The sequence below is a fragment of the Lontra canadensis genome, unplaced genomic scaffold (assembly GCF_010015895.1).
Source record: "Lontra canadensis isolate GAN:19392208 unplaced genomic scaffold, GSC_riverotter_1.0 scaffold109, whole genome shotgun sequence".
In the NCBI taxonomy this organism is placed as follows: domain Eukaryota; kingdom Metazoa; phylum Chordata; class Mammalia; order Carnivora; family Mustelidae; genus Lontra; species Lontra canadensis.
In genome coordinates this window covers 4,588,765-4,604,097 of record NW_022631103.1, presented here as the reverse complement: position 1 = coordinate 4,604,097, position 15,333 = coordinate 4,588,765, and the positions used below count along the sequence as shown (strand labels likewise).

The following is a 15,333-nucleotide window of genomic DNA, read 5'->3' as shown; positions in this document are numbered from 1 at the left end:
GGTATTATTTCTTCTTTGAATGTTTGGTAGAATTCCCCAGGGAATCCGTCAGGTCCTGGGCTCTTGTTTTTTGGGAGGTTTTGGATCATTGCTTCAGTCTCATTACTAGATTCGGGTTGTTAATTTCTTCCTGATTCAGTCTGGGAAGTGTATAAGTTTATGCATACATTTTTTCTAGGTTGCTTAACTTATTGGCATGTAACTGTTGATAATAAAGTCGTGATCTCTCCCCTTTCATTCATAATTTTATTAACTTGGGTCTTCTCCCTTTTCTTTTGGATTAGTTTGGCCAGTGGTTTATTGAGCTCATTGATTCTTTCAAAGAATCAGCTTCTAGTTTCATTGATGTGTTTTACTGTATCTCTATTTTCTAACTCAATGATCTCTGCTCTAATCTTGATTATTTCCCTTCTTGTGCATGGGGATGGCTTAATCTGTTGTTGGTTTTCCAGTTCTTTAAGGTGTAAAGAGAGCTTGTGCATTCTGGATTTTTTTTACGTTTTTGAGGGAGGCTTGGATGGCTATGTATTTCCCCCTTAGGACTGCCTTTGCTGTATCCCATAGGTTTTGGACTAATGTGTTTTCATTCTTGTTGGTTTAAATGAATTGTTTAAGTTCTTCTTTGATTTCCTGGTTGATCCAAACATTCTTAAGTAGGGTGGTCTTGGGGTGCCTGGGTGGCTCAGTGGGTTAAGCCTCTGCCTTCGGCTCAGGTCATGATCTCAGGGTCCTGGGATCGAGTCCCACATCGGGCTCTCTGCTAGGCAGTGAGCCTGCTTCCTCCTCTCTCTCTCTCTCTCTACTTGTGATCTCTCTCTGTCAAATAAATAAAATCTTTAAAAAAAAAAAAAAAAAAGGGCTCGTGAGTCTGCATCTGAACTCTGTCCAGGTGCAGGGCTGCTTCCTTGCCTAGACACTCTGCAGATACCGCACTTCCATACTCTGGCATTCAATTCGTAGGGGAGACTGATTTTGTCTTCGCGGGCAGTGTGCCTTCTCAACCTGAGTGACTAGGTACTTATTCCCCTTTATTCTTGAAGTTCAATATCTTACCTAGGATAAAGCCTGGTGTTCAACATTATTCAATGATTTGTTTCTACAAATCTACAACTTCTTTTTAAACCTCACTTTGTTGTTCTACCACCTAGTCTATTTTACTGATGTGTTCCTATGAAATTGTTACAAAACATGAAGCAAAGTTTATTTCCTAAGCTTGGCTAAAGTCTTTTACATGCTCTTTAACCTGAAATGTTTGCACCAATGCCATACTTTTATTCTTTTCATCTAAATCATGCTTCAGTGGCATTTAAGACACCCTATATTTTCAGTGTAGTTGAAGACTTCCTGGACACCCTCTCTACTGTACCAAAGTTCCAGTATATCTTCTCTTCTAAGTTATCGTTGGGACTGTTTTCCCTCCACACCATTCTACAGCCTTGTGAATGGTTAGGGAAGGAGGTGGGTGAGCTGAGGCGACAGGCAATGTTTTTTTGTAACACCTGAGCTATGTTCTCATGTCTGAGGTTTAAATACCTTCTACCAGGGTGTGAAAAGTGTATCTCATTCCCACGAAGGCATTTCTTTAGGCCTCAGACCATTCCCCTAATGCAGTATGTAGCTCTACAGCCTTTGTTTTTATCAGGAGTCAGCCCGGGTGGCTCAGTCGGTTAAGCATCTGTCTTTGGTTCAGGTCATGATCCTGGGGTCCTGGGATCGAGCCCCACATCAGGGTCTCTGCTCAGCAGAGAGCATGCTTCTCCCTCTCCCTTGCCTGCCACTCTCTCTGCTTGTGATCTCTTTTCTGTGTCAATAAATAAAATCTTAAAAAAAACAATTTTTTTTTTAAAAAGGGAGTCCGGTCCCCTAGGCTCTTAGTCACTCCTCCTCAGTCCAGTGAAAGAAAACTGAAAGAAGCAAAGGGTGAGAAGTGAGTTGTTCCTTGTTCCTTGTTCCTTGTCTTCATACTTTGCAGAGAGTAAAATTATTTATGTAACTCATTATTTGAACAAAAACATGCAATTTATATACAGCATATTATGATGGTATATCTACCCTTTTGCATAATTTTTCAAGACTTACTGCATAACTTTTGCATATGCATTTTCATTTAACAATAACAATACATGCAAACACACATAGCACTTACGTGTGTCAGGTCCTGCTCTAAGTGCTTGACATATATTAACTCATTTAATCCTCATAATCACTCTGGAGATATATACTATCATCATATCATTTCTCAAAAGAGAAAACTAAACTATAAAGAAATTAAGTAATTTGCCTGAGAGGACACAATCAGCTAGTAGCATGGCCTGGTCTAAGTGGGCTGGTTTGACAATCTACCCCACTACTAACTACTGTTTCTCAGAGTAAGTTTATTTTGCCAACACATATGTGCATATGAACTCAAGAATTATATACACATGTTCAGATACATGCATGTTAGCAAAACTTACTTGGTACTCGCATTTATGGGGGGGGTTCCAAGCACTTTTTAAATACTTCCATAAATGACCTCACTTATATATTCACACTCTCTGCAGTTGGTATGTTAATTTCTTCTTTTTACGAAAGAACCTAAAGGCTCATATAAATACCTGAAATTCTACAATTAAAATGATTTCCTCAAAGGAGTAAAGTTAGCAATTTTCAACTCTTAGAGAAAAATAATTATGAAATTCATACTTGAATATTCAAACGTGTAACAAATACTTTAAATTTGCCCTCCATGAAATGGAACCCCACCTCCAAAACATGTTACCGGTGAATTATTTACAATAAAACCTTCACAAAGAGGACCTTTTTCTCAGACAGGTTCTTTTCCGCACCTGCATATCTAGTTCTTGGCATCTTTGCCTCAGCTCTTCTTTTTCTGCTAGTGCTTCTTGAAGTTCTTCCAATGCCCTTTTAAGCTGAAACACAAAATGTCCTGATTCTTAAGAAGACGTGTTTTGACACAAATTGAATAGACGTATACACACTATATTAAACATGGTTACGCAAATGTATTAACAAGTCTCCATTTGAAACTTTCTAGGGTTACCAGGCCAATTACACAATATAGGAAAAGGACTGAGCACAGTGTCTCTGGCACATAGGGGACACTCAATAAATAACTGACTACTCAGGGTCGGCAGGAACATTTTAAGGTAGTGGCCTTATGCAAATAGACGGTTGTGTGAAATAGCTGTTTGGGTAATGGGAGGTGTTGATTAGTACAGAACAATGGTGAAGGGCTAACTGTGGATGGAAATCATGCATTTATATTCAAACAAATGGCTGTACTTTTCTCAACAGTGCTCAACTGTATGGATGTAGCAGTAAAGAAGGCATTCATTATAGTTTTGATTTGCATCTCACTGATGATCAGTGATGTTGAACATATTCTCATGTGTCTGCTGGGCATCTGAATGTCTGCTTTGGAAAAATGTCTATTCATGTCTTCTGCTCATTTTTTAATTGGATTATTTGTTCTTTGAATTTTATAAGTTAGCTATAGAGAACAAGCTGATGGTTACCAGATGGGAAATGGGTTGGGGGATGGGTGAAATAGGCCATGGGGAGTAAGGAGGGCACTTGTCATGATGAGCACCGGGTGGTGTATGGAACTGCTGAATCACTATACTGTACACCTGAGACCAATATTAGACAGTATGTTAACTAACTGGACTTTAAATAAAAACTTTTTAAAAATTCACCTATTAACAACTGAGTCTCAATGTTGTTTTTCTGTCAATAATATTCACACAGTCTCATTAATGTTTAAGGCCACAGTCCCACAGAAATAAAATTTTATATAAATCTTAATGAAAAAAAATTTTTTGGTTCAATGTGCATTTTTTAAAAACTGAAATATCATTAACATACACTATCATATTAGTTTCAAGTATACAACATAATGATTCAATAACAACAATGAAACGATGCTCAGATGCTATGAAATAGGTGGCAAAGCCTTAACTATGTTGTGTGCTATCATGCCCATGGGCCTCCTCCACCCTTGTCAAAGGAAGTGCTAACCTCCTCCCCTTTCACAGAACACTCCTTATGAAATCTTTAAACCACAGCATATTAGAGGATATTGTTTAATTTCATCACAAAAAAATTTAGAAAAAACACGGTATGTTTAAATTCAAGTAAAAATTTCATAGAAAAAGTTTTGAAATATTTCATGAGAGAGAGGTGATACTCATGAAAAACAGATGTTCAAAAATATAACAGAAATAGCACTAGATCATTTGCCTGTCATTATACCCTTTCCCCTACAACCCAGGTTGGGTTACATTTCAGAGGAGATTGCCTTTTTGCCCAAGTGAAACAGGCATGTCATAGAACCAGGGAAAAGAGCCCTGAGCACAGGGTCTTGGCGCTGTTTCTTCAACAAGACAAAAATTATGTTAACTTATTAGATAAATTAGAAATCAGCAGAATTTTTACATTGTCTACTATTAACAGTGTAACCATCTAGAATGAGCCACATATGTATTACAAGTTTCAGAAGAAAAGTTCAATGTCACTCAACTCTTTGAATATGAGCATAAAAAATTCTGGAGACCAACACTACTTGCAGTCATGAAGGAATGCATAATAATATTCAGCTGAGATATTACAGAATAAACAACCTAAATTTCATGGAGAAAAATATTTTTCTAAATGTTCTCCAATGAAAGCCTTATGATATTAATTGGCCAAGCAATTGTATGACTGTTTTCAACATTTTCCCCAATTACTGAGATACTCACCTGTTGCTCTAATTCTCCAACAGCATCATTCATAGGAGAGCTCAATATTTCTTTACTCATCAACTAGGAAATTAAAATAGTAAACTTAAGTACAATAAAGAGATGTTATGAAGTAAAAATAGGCTTACTTGAAAGGAGAGTAAGATGTTTTAGTTAGTTTTCCTTTGTCATAATTTGATGAACCTTAGAATATTGTTCAAATAAAAATTTTATTAGAGGCTTAAGTTAAATAACACAATGTTCAACTGTTACATCAGTGAACACATCAGAAGTAAAGTGTACTTGAAATACAGAAATATATTTAAAACACCTATATATTTAAAAATTACAATCTAAGTTCTAAAAGATGAACTACTAAATAAAATTGATAAAAAATAATAATAATAATAAAGATTCTTCCATAAAATAACACTTTTAAAATACTGCCTTTAAATGAGTGATATGGTAAAATTCCTAATCTGAGAAGTCTTTTTTTTTTTTTTTAAAGATTTTATTTATTTATTTGACAGACAAAGATCACAAGTAGGCAGAGAGGCAGGCAGAGAGAGAGAGAGAGGAGGAAGCAGGCTCCCTGCTGAGCAGAGAGCCCGATGCGGGGCTCGATCCCAGGACCCTGAGACCATGACCTGAGCCGAAAGCAGAGGCTTTAACCCACTGAGCCACCCAGGCGCCCCATGAGAAGTCATTTTTAAAGGAGGAATTACAGGGCACCTGGGTGGCTCAGTGGGTTAAAGCCTCTGCTTTTGGCTCAGGTCATGGTCCCAGGGTCCTGGGACGGAGCCTCACATCAGGCTCTCTGCTCAGCAAGAAGCCTGCTTGCTTCCCTCTCTCTCTGCCTGCCTCTCTGCCTACTTGTGATCTCTGTCAAATAAATAAATAAAATCTTCAAAAAAAAAAAGTAGGAATTACAATTATATGAGAAAAACGGAACCTATAAAAAATAACATTTTTGCACCTGAAAGGCAAATTTATGGTTGTGATGCTTTAAATTCAAGCCAACAATGCAAACTCAAAGCACACAAACTAACTTCCTGCGAGAGGTCTCCCTCCAAACCATGCCCCTGCCAAACTATGCTTGCCCTCCCTAATCCCTAGGTTTCTTCTGCATTCTACATCATCTCAGTCTTTCAGGCTGATGTTAAGAATCAACATGTACCATGTGAATACTGAATCCTTCTGGATGACTTTATACAACTGGACTGCCTTGAACCCAGGCTACCTCGCTTCCAAACATATCACCCACCATTATTTGCTCACAGTATTAACGTTCTGAAAATGAACACAAGATATATTTACACACATGCTTTACCATTTTGAAAAAGACTGTTCTCATTGGCAGGGAAAAAAGAAGAAATAAAAATTCTTTTCTGGTTAGAGGTTATTTATCCTGCTTAGGTGAAGTTATCTAAGGGAACCTAACATTATAATCTTTTAAAATACGGAAGAACTAAAATTGGGCTTGAAGTCTTTTTAAGATATTCTAGGTAAAGAAAAGAAAGAAGACACACTAGCTTAAGATAAGTAAACCTGCCGCAAGGGGCAAGTTTGTACAAATAGAAAAACATACATCCATAAGACTTATGTGAAAAATTTTGTGTCATTTGGTTAAGGATTTTCATATATATGTAAACAAAATAAAAACTTACCTCTTGAATAGCAGTCATGACCACATGTTGAACAGATTCTTCCAGTGTCATTATATTTTGAATATGTTCTGTGATTCAAAAACAAACAAATCTGATAAAAATCTAATCTTTACCCATGGAACTTTAGTCATTCAATTAACAGCATAAAAATTCATTTATTATACACACTTCTTTATGTAAGTATTTTTCCACAAGAAATATGTCCATTAAAATCAGATAATCAGAACTAAAAATATTCATATTCTTAAACATTTTATTTTTCATAAAGAAGAATCCTCTAATTTTCTTATAAGGAAGAGAGAGAAGAAATTATAATCTTAAAACAATTATGACAATTTCCTCCCTGTTGTTAGATATTCAGTATTACAGGATGAATCCATACATATTAAGTGAATTCCTAAATCTTCGGCCTAGAAAGTTACATTTTATCACCTACTTAGTTCATTTCAGGAAGGCTTTTAAAGAAGGGACTTATATAACCTCCTTAAACGCGTGCTCGATATTCATCAAGCCTCATCTATGCCTTACCACACACAGGCAGTAAGTTGATTCTGTCCCAATAAGAAATGAGGAACCATAAGAAAAAAAGTTTCATATTTTTGCATATTTCATAAATTTGCATAATCCACTACAATTACGTTCTCCAGCTAAAACAATTTCCAAAAAATTCCAAATTTAAAAAAAAAAAACCTTACTATTTTCAAAAGCTTTTATTGTTTTAATAATTCTTCTGGAAAACTTCTGAAAGTTCTCTGTCTTTCTTTTATTTGTAAAGCCAAGAACCGGACAAAGATTCTGATAGATTCTGGTATGCACCTGACCACTAAGTAGGGAGTGGTTGGGAAAGGGGAAGAATTAAGTAGAGAAAGGACAGAGATGCAACTGTTTCCTTTAACTGGATTTTCTGGAAAATGGAGTGTTTCAAGCCTGCTAAAACCTTCAAAAAAAATTATTTTTCCCCCCATCAAGATAAACCGGGTACTACTAGCCAAACAAATTCACTCTTTCAAAACTGAGATTGTTGCTATACCTTGGAATCATTTTGAACTCAATTCTCCCTAAAATGTATAAAGATGTGTTAAAAAAAAAAAAAAAAGAAAGAAAGAAAGGAAAAGAACACACATACAAGGAGGCTAAACAACATGCTATTCAACTATCAATGGGTTAACAAAGAATCAGAGGAAATAAAAAAAAAAATACATGGAGACACAACGGTAACCAAAACACAACAGTCCAAAATCTTTGGAATACAGCAAAAGCAGTTGTAAGATGGAAGTTTATAGTGAACCAGGCCCACCTCAAGAAACAAGTCTCAAGCAACTTAACAGTATACCTAAAGAAACTAGGAAAGGAAGAGTAAACAAAAGCCAAAGATAGTTGAAGAAAGGAAATAATAAAGATTGGAGTGAAAAAAAAAAGACGCTAAAAAACCATAGAAATAATCAATGAAACCATAAGTTGATTTAAAAACATAAAATGGAGAAGCCTTTAACCAGTTTCATCAAGAAAAACAGAGTCAACTCAAATAAATAAAATCAGAAATGGGCCGCCTGGGTGGCTCAGTTGGTTAACCAACTGCCTTCAGCTCAGGTCATGATCCCAGAGTCCCAGGATCGAGTCCCACATCGGGCTCCCAGATCCATGGGGAGTCTGCTTCTCCCTCTGACCTTCTCCCCTCTCATTCTCTCTCTCTCTTTCTAATAAATAAATAAAATTTTTTAAAAAATTTTTAAAAATCAGAAACGAAGAAGGAGAAACAGTAACTGACAACCACAGAAATACAAAGAATTACAAGAGAATATTTTGAAAAATTATATGCCAATATATTAGACAACTTGTAAGAAATGAATGGATAAATTCCTAGAAACATACAATTTTTCAAAATGGAATCAGGAAGAAATAAAAAAATTTAAACAGACCTATTCTAAGTAATGAAACTGAATCAGTAATAAAAAAAAATAACTTCCAATTAACAAACATCCAAAACAAGCTGGCTTCACAGGTAAATTCTACCAAACATTTAAAGAGTAGTTAATACCTATTCTTATCAAACTATTCCAAAAAAAATAGGAGGAAAACTTCCAAATTCATTCTATGAGGCCAGCATGACCTTGATATCAAAACCAGAGAGAGACACTACAAAAAAAGAAAATTAGAGGTCAATATCTCCGATGTTCGTAGATGCAAAAATTCTCAACAAAACATTAGCAAACCACAGCAATGGCCACGGTCGCCAAACTGTGGAAAAAACCAAGATGCCCTTCAATGGACGAATGGATAAGGAAGATGTGGTCCATATACACTATGGAGTATTATGCCTCCATCAGAAAGGATGAATACCCAACTTTTGTATCAACATGGACAGGACTGGAGGAGATTATGCTGAGTGAAATAAGTCAAGCAGAGAGAGTCAATTATCATACGGTTTCACTTATTTGTGGAGCATAACAAATAGCATGGAGGACAAGGGGAGATGGAGAGGAGAAGGGAGCTGAGGGAAATTGGAAGGTGAACCATGAGAGACTATGGACTCTGAAAAACAATCTGAGGGCTTTGAAGGGGTGGGGGTGGGAGGTTGGGGGAACCAGGTGGTGGGTACTGGAGAGGGCATGGATTGCATGGAGCACTGGGTGTGGTGCAAAAACAATGAATACTGTTACACTGAAAAGAAATTAAAAAAAAAAAGAATATGCAAAAAATATATATATATTAGCAAACCACATTCAATAACACATTAAAAGGAACATTCACCATGATTAAGTGAGCTTTATTCCAGGCACCCAAAGATGGTACAGTAGTCACAAATCAATGTGATACATCACATCAACAAGAGGAAGGATAAAAACCATGCGATCATCTCAACAGATGCAGAAAATCGTTTGACAAAGTACAATATTCACTCATGATAAAAACCCTCAACAAAGTAGGTTTAGAGAGAACGTATTGCAACATAATAAAGGACATATCTAAAAATCCCACAGGTAACATCATGCTTAATGGTAAAACAAAGTTTTTCCTCAAGATCAATATCAAGATAAGGATTTCCATTCTCACTACTTTTATTTGACATAGTACTGGAAGTCCTCACTGTAACAAGCAGACAAGAAAGGAAATAAAAGGCACCTAAAGTGGTAAAGAAGAAGTTAACCTGTTACTATTTGCAGATGACATGCTACTATATATGGAAAACACTAATGATTCTACCAAAAAACTATCAGAATAAATAAATTCAGTAAAATTGCAGGATACAAAATTAATATATAGAAATCTGTTTTGTTTCTATATACTAATAATGAAGTAGCAGGAACAGATATTAAGAAAATCCCACTTACAGGGCGCCTGGGTGGCTCAGTGGGTTAAGCCGCTGCCTTCGGCTCAGGTCATGATCTCAGGGTCCTGGGATCGAGTCCCGCATCGGGCTCTCTGCTCAGCAGGGAGCCTGCTTCCCTCTCTCTCTCTCTGCCTGCCTCTCTGTCTACTTGTGATCTCTGTCTGTCAAATAAATAAATAAAATCTTTAAAAAAAAAAAAAAAAAAGAAAATCCCACTTACAATTGCACCAAAATAAAATACCTAGGAATAAATTTAACCAAGGAAGTGAAAGACTTATATTCTGAAATCTTTAAGAAATTGATGAAAGAAATTGAAGATGACACAAACCAACAGAAAGATATACCATACTCACAGACTGAAAGAATTAATACTGTTAAAATGTCCATAATACCCAAAGCCATCTAGATTCATTGCAATCCCTATCAAAATACCAACAGCATTATTCACAGAAGTAAAACAAATAAACCTAAAACGCTATGGAATCACTAGAAACCTTGAATATCCAAAGAAATCTTGAGAAAAAAGAAGGCTGGAGGTATCAGAATCCCAGATTTCAAGACATACTACAAAGATGTAGTAATCAAAATAGTCTGGTACTGGCTTAACAACAGACACATAGATCAATGCAAAAGGCTACAGAGCCTAGAAATAAACCCACACCCCTATGGCCAATTAATCTATGACAAAGGAGGCAAGAATATACAATGGAGTAAAGACAGTTTCTTCAATAAGTGATTCTGGGGAAACTAGACAGCTACATGTGAAATAATGAAACTGGACCCCTTTCTTACACCATACACAAAAATAAACTCAAAATGGATTGAAGACCTAAAACCATAAAATTCCTAAGAGAACACATAGGCTGTAATCTCTTGGACTTAGCAACATATTTATGGATATGTCTCCTCAGCCAAGCGAAACATAAGCAAAAACAAACTACTGGGACTGTACAAAAACAAAAGCATTTCCATAGCAAAGGAAGCCATCAACAAAACGAAAAGGCAACCTACTAAACAAGAGAAGATATTTGTAAGTGATGTATCCAATAAGGGGTTAATATACAAAATATGCAAAAAACTCCTACAACTCAACACCAAAAGTACAAACATTCTCATTAAAGAATGAACAGAGGGCCTGAACACTTTTCCAGAAAATAAATACAAATGGCCATCAGATACATGAAAAGATGATTAACAACACTAGTCATCACAGAAATGTAAATCAAAAGCACAATGAGATACTACCTCACAACAGTCAGAATGGCTAAAATAAAAAACACAAGAAACAAGTGTTGGTGAGGATGTGGAGAAAAAGGAACACTCGTGTACTACTGATAGGACTACAAATTGGTGCAGTCAACATGGATGACAGTATGGAGGTTTCTCAAAAACAAAGAGAAATTCCACATGATCCCGTAGTTCCACTGTTGGGTATTTACCCAAAGAAAACCGAAACACTAAATCAAAAAGATATATGCACCCCTGTGTTTACTTGCAGCATTATTTATCATAGCCAAGATATGAAAGCAGCCCAAACGTCTGTCAATAGATGAACAGAGAAGATGTAGCACACACACACACACGTAACGGAGTATTACTTAGTCCTAAAAGAAGAATGAGATCTGGCATTTTCAACCACATGGATGGATCCAAAAGGCATAATGGTAAGTGAGGTAAGTCACACAAAGACAAATACCGTATGATTTCACTTACGTGCGGAATCTAAACCAAACCGGAAGAGAACAGAACAGAACAGAACAAACGAACTCCTCAACCCAGCACCAGCTGGTGGTTGTCAGAGAAGGGGTGAGCGAGAGGATGGGTTAAGCAGACAGAAGGGATTAAACGGTACAAAGTCCCCCTCATAAAATAAATGAGTCACAGCGCTCGAAAGTAGAGTGTAGGGAATACATTAAATAATACTGCAATCACACTGTATGCTGATAGATGGTAACTAAACTTCTCCTGGTGAGCTCTGAGTCATGTACAGAATTGTCAAACCAATTTATTATGCACCTGAAACTAATGAATGTCAACAATACGTCAATAAAAATAAAAAATAAAATAAAAATAAAATTAAACAAAAATAGGTTATAAATAACCAGTAACTGAAATAGAAATGAAGCATTAATTAAATAAAAAAATAAGAAGGATAAGAACAGAAAAATTCTAGATTCATAAATTAATTGCTATTGTCAATATGTAATTAAACATTTATGGACATTGACCATGAGCAAATTCTCCTTCTTTTGTGGGGAAAAACCCAATATATAGATCTTTGACACTACCTCTAAGTGAAAAATAAACGCCTATCGAAAAACACCTGCCCTAGGGAAAAAAAAATAGCTAGCTGATGACAGAGATGGACTAATACCGAAGTTTTCTGATACCCAATCCTTGTTCTTTTTTAGCAACAAGAAATTAATTTCATTCGTTTTCTTTTTCTCTGTCCTAAATTTGTTCTTACTGAATTTAGCCTGTCTCATACTCTTACTTCATTAGTTAGACTGAATTTGTCTTCTAAGGTCCTGGTTTAAAGTACTATACAAACTTAAGTACCCAACATATTCTTATAAAGGTGATGTACTAAGACCATACTAAGACCAGGTATGTCTGCCCATTCAAAAAACATCAGCATCAAAAATCTCACCACCCAGCCTGATGTAAGCCCTGAGGGAAGTAAATCTTGGTCTGTTCAGTTCATCACTTCACTACAGCCAACCAAAATGGATCTTTTGTACTCATAAGGATATGGATCACACCGTTTGTATCTACCACTAGAATATACCGATTCCATTTAGGTCATCAGACTGCTTAACTGGAGGATACACTAGACAGGCATTCTTCGGAAAAGAGCAGAGTATCACTCGAAGAGGCCTGGATTATAATTTAGTATCTGCATATTTATTTACAAAAATCTGAATCAACCTAAGCTTCTTACATGTGAAACAGAAAAACATATCAGATAAATAAGTAAAATTTTTACTGAATACCCACTAAGTCCTAAGCACTGAATATAAAAGTAAATTAATTAAACTAAAACACATTTAATTCGGTCACTGACTATAAATCTCAGAATCCAGGTACTAATAGAATACTCAAGATTTGTGGCTTTTTAATGATAGAACTGGGCTAGGCTTAAGATCTCCTGGGTTACATTTCCAGGTGCTCTGTGACAAGATACAATAGTAAATTGTTGTGCTACTTTCTATAACAATGTAGGTTGTTTCTAGAAAGCAAACTTCCCCAAATAAACTTTGAATTGATTGAAATTCACTTACCTTGCTTCTTTTCACAATTGACTGCACAACCTAAAATAAGCTGGAGCAATCTCCCAAGCTCCACAGAATCCGAACATTCAGTTATTTGGTTTAAATCAGGGATAAGTTCTTCAGAAATCTGCTGCCCCAAAAACTGCAGTATTGAGACAATAAATTAGATCACTCATTTCTGTAGACTACAAAGAATTTATTACCTTTAATTATTACAAGGAAAACAAATTAAAAATAGGATCGTGAAATGGCTCAGATAAATTAATTGATAAATCCATAATTATTGACTAAGACCAGTTAGCAAAGCTCAAGCAGCATCCCAGAATTTTGAGTAACCAACCAACAACAACTAAAATGGTTTTACATCCAATATCCTTTGATCCCACCATCAGAGGGATTAAGAAAGCCCTAGACTGATCTTTTATGACAAAATTTAGGCCTTTCCAAAAATAAACAGATTTATGTTAAGCTGAAAGATAAGCATATTTTGGTGCATGACTGATTAATAGAAAACCACAATATAAACCATCACACTTGCAAATGAACAGCAAAAACAGCAAATCTAACTGGATTAATGTTTCCTGGCTTTATCTTTCCTTTTTTTTTTTTTTTTTTTTTAGCTCATTAAAAAGTTTTCTTGGCATTAAAATAGGTCTAAAATGAGTTTGAGGCATTAATAGGTTGAAAAATTTCAGTCTTAAAATTACTGGAAAAAATTACAAGTATAAATATGTGACAACTTTAAAAAATAGAAACCAGGTCTTTTGATGGCAAAAGCAAACCAAAAGTTTTCAAACATAAGCAATAAGCGTTCTCATATCAAATAATCATACTGGAGAACTTGTTATGGTACTGAATAAGAAAAAAAAACCTACTTGAATAGTACTATCTGAAGTGACACTAATACTACTTTCATTTTGCCTTTTTCCTAATTTACTTGCACAAAAGCATAATTTCACAGTATACTTTTGCTGCTATTTGCATTGAGAAGAAATGTCAAAATAATACTTTCCATAGGAAAAACTTCAATTTAATTATAAAGTCTACTTTATAGCATTGCATAAAATCAAATCATTTAGAAATGAAGGTAATTCTCTTGGAGAAAATAACAAATATCAAAAGTATTAATATAGAAGCAACATTATTTTACAAATCGATATATTATGTTTAAGCCTGTTCATGTTCACAAAATTTGAGTGTTCTGAAAATAGCAAAAAAACAATATATTCTAATTATGAATTACATTTTAGTAAGATGTTATAAACAAAAATCCAGGTTATTTTTTTTGGTGTCAATATAAATATCATATAGCATTCTGTATTTAAACAAAGTCAGATATTTTTCATACCTCACTGTAATAACTCATAATTCCTTGAAGTACCTTCTTTAAATTACTAGCCTAGTGGGGGAAAAAAGAGTAAGAATTCAATAAGTTATTTCAAATTAGTAATGAAAGAAAATTTATGCCAAGGTGAAAGACAAATACAAACTCTGGCCTCATAAAAATGACAACAAAAAAACATATATTAGAGTTTTATAAATACAAGCATATGATATTTTTAAACATGAAATCTTTGATCAAAGTTTGATTAAAAATGTCTTCATGCTTCTGTAGGTTAACCTTTTTTTTTTTTTTTTAGCTCATTAAAAAGTTAACCAGAGTAGTTAGGTTAACCAGAGTACTTTAACCAGAGTAGTTCTACTTAAAGTGAGCTTTAAGTAGGTTAACCAGAGTAGTTCTACTTAAAGTGAGCTGCAGTAGAGTACCAACTTTAAAGATTTAGCTATGAGCACCTCCATCTCCAAGTTATGAGTGAGTAACAGGGTTTCTACTTATTCTCTTGACACAAACAACAGAAAACAGGACAAAATGCAAGGAACAATGTTTTCCAAGCTTTACCCACTAGACACTGTGGAACTCTAATTTCTGAGAGAAGAAAAACAAAAAAGATGAGCCCAACTCTAGTCCAAGATTTCTCTCGGGAGACAATTTTCATTCCATGAAATAAAGTGGTAGAAACTAAACAAAGCCTAATGTTCTCGCTGAGTTGAGGAGATAGACATCAGAAGTTCAGGAAGGTCAAGGGAGTTAGAATTTGCAGGGCAGACAAATAAAGAGGTAAGCACTATGGAGAGAAAATGCTTCAGAAATCTGCATAGTGGTTTGTCACTTTCAGCTGAATACCAATTCACATGTGCATGGGTGAAACTCATTGAGATTAAACAAAAATAATTTCACTTTTTTTTCATTTTTTTTCCCAGTCAAGAATAACTCCCAAGAAAAAACAATTCAAGGAAATTTAAGTGGAACAATTCCCAGAGATTACACAGGGCCACAAAAC

General features: G+C 35.2%; 1 protein-coding gene and 1 non-coding gene across 2 annotated transcripts in view; both read right to left on the bottom strand.

Annotated features, from left to right (window-relative positions):
- HOOK1 (hook microtubule tethering protein 1) overlaps window positions 1-15,333 on the bottom strand; it is a 50,872-nt gene that overhangs the window by 19,027 nt on the left and 16,512 nt on the right. Inside the window, exons 5-9 of the mRNA XM_032839774.1 lie at window positions 14,340-14,390; window positions 13,001-13,133; window positions 6,389-6,456; window positions 4,743-4,805; window positions 2,800-2,912 (exon numbers count right to left, since the gene is read on the bottom strand). Coding sequence (XP_032695665.1) covers window positions 2,800-2,912; window positions 4,743-4,805; window positions 6,389-6,456; window positions 13,001-13,133; window positions 14,340-14,390 — 428 coding nt within the window. The remainder of the gene's footprint in view (window positions 1-2,799; window positions 2,913-4,742; window positions 4,806-6,388; window positions 6,457-13,000; window positions 13,134-14,339; window positions 14,391-15,333) is intronic.
- LOC116856423 lies at window positions 3,915-4,042 on the bottom strand. The gene has a single exon (XR_004380580.1). It is a non-coding gene; the product is annotated as a U6atac minor spliceosomal RNA (small nuclear RNA).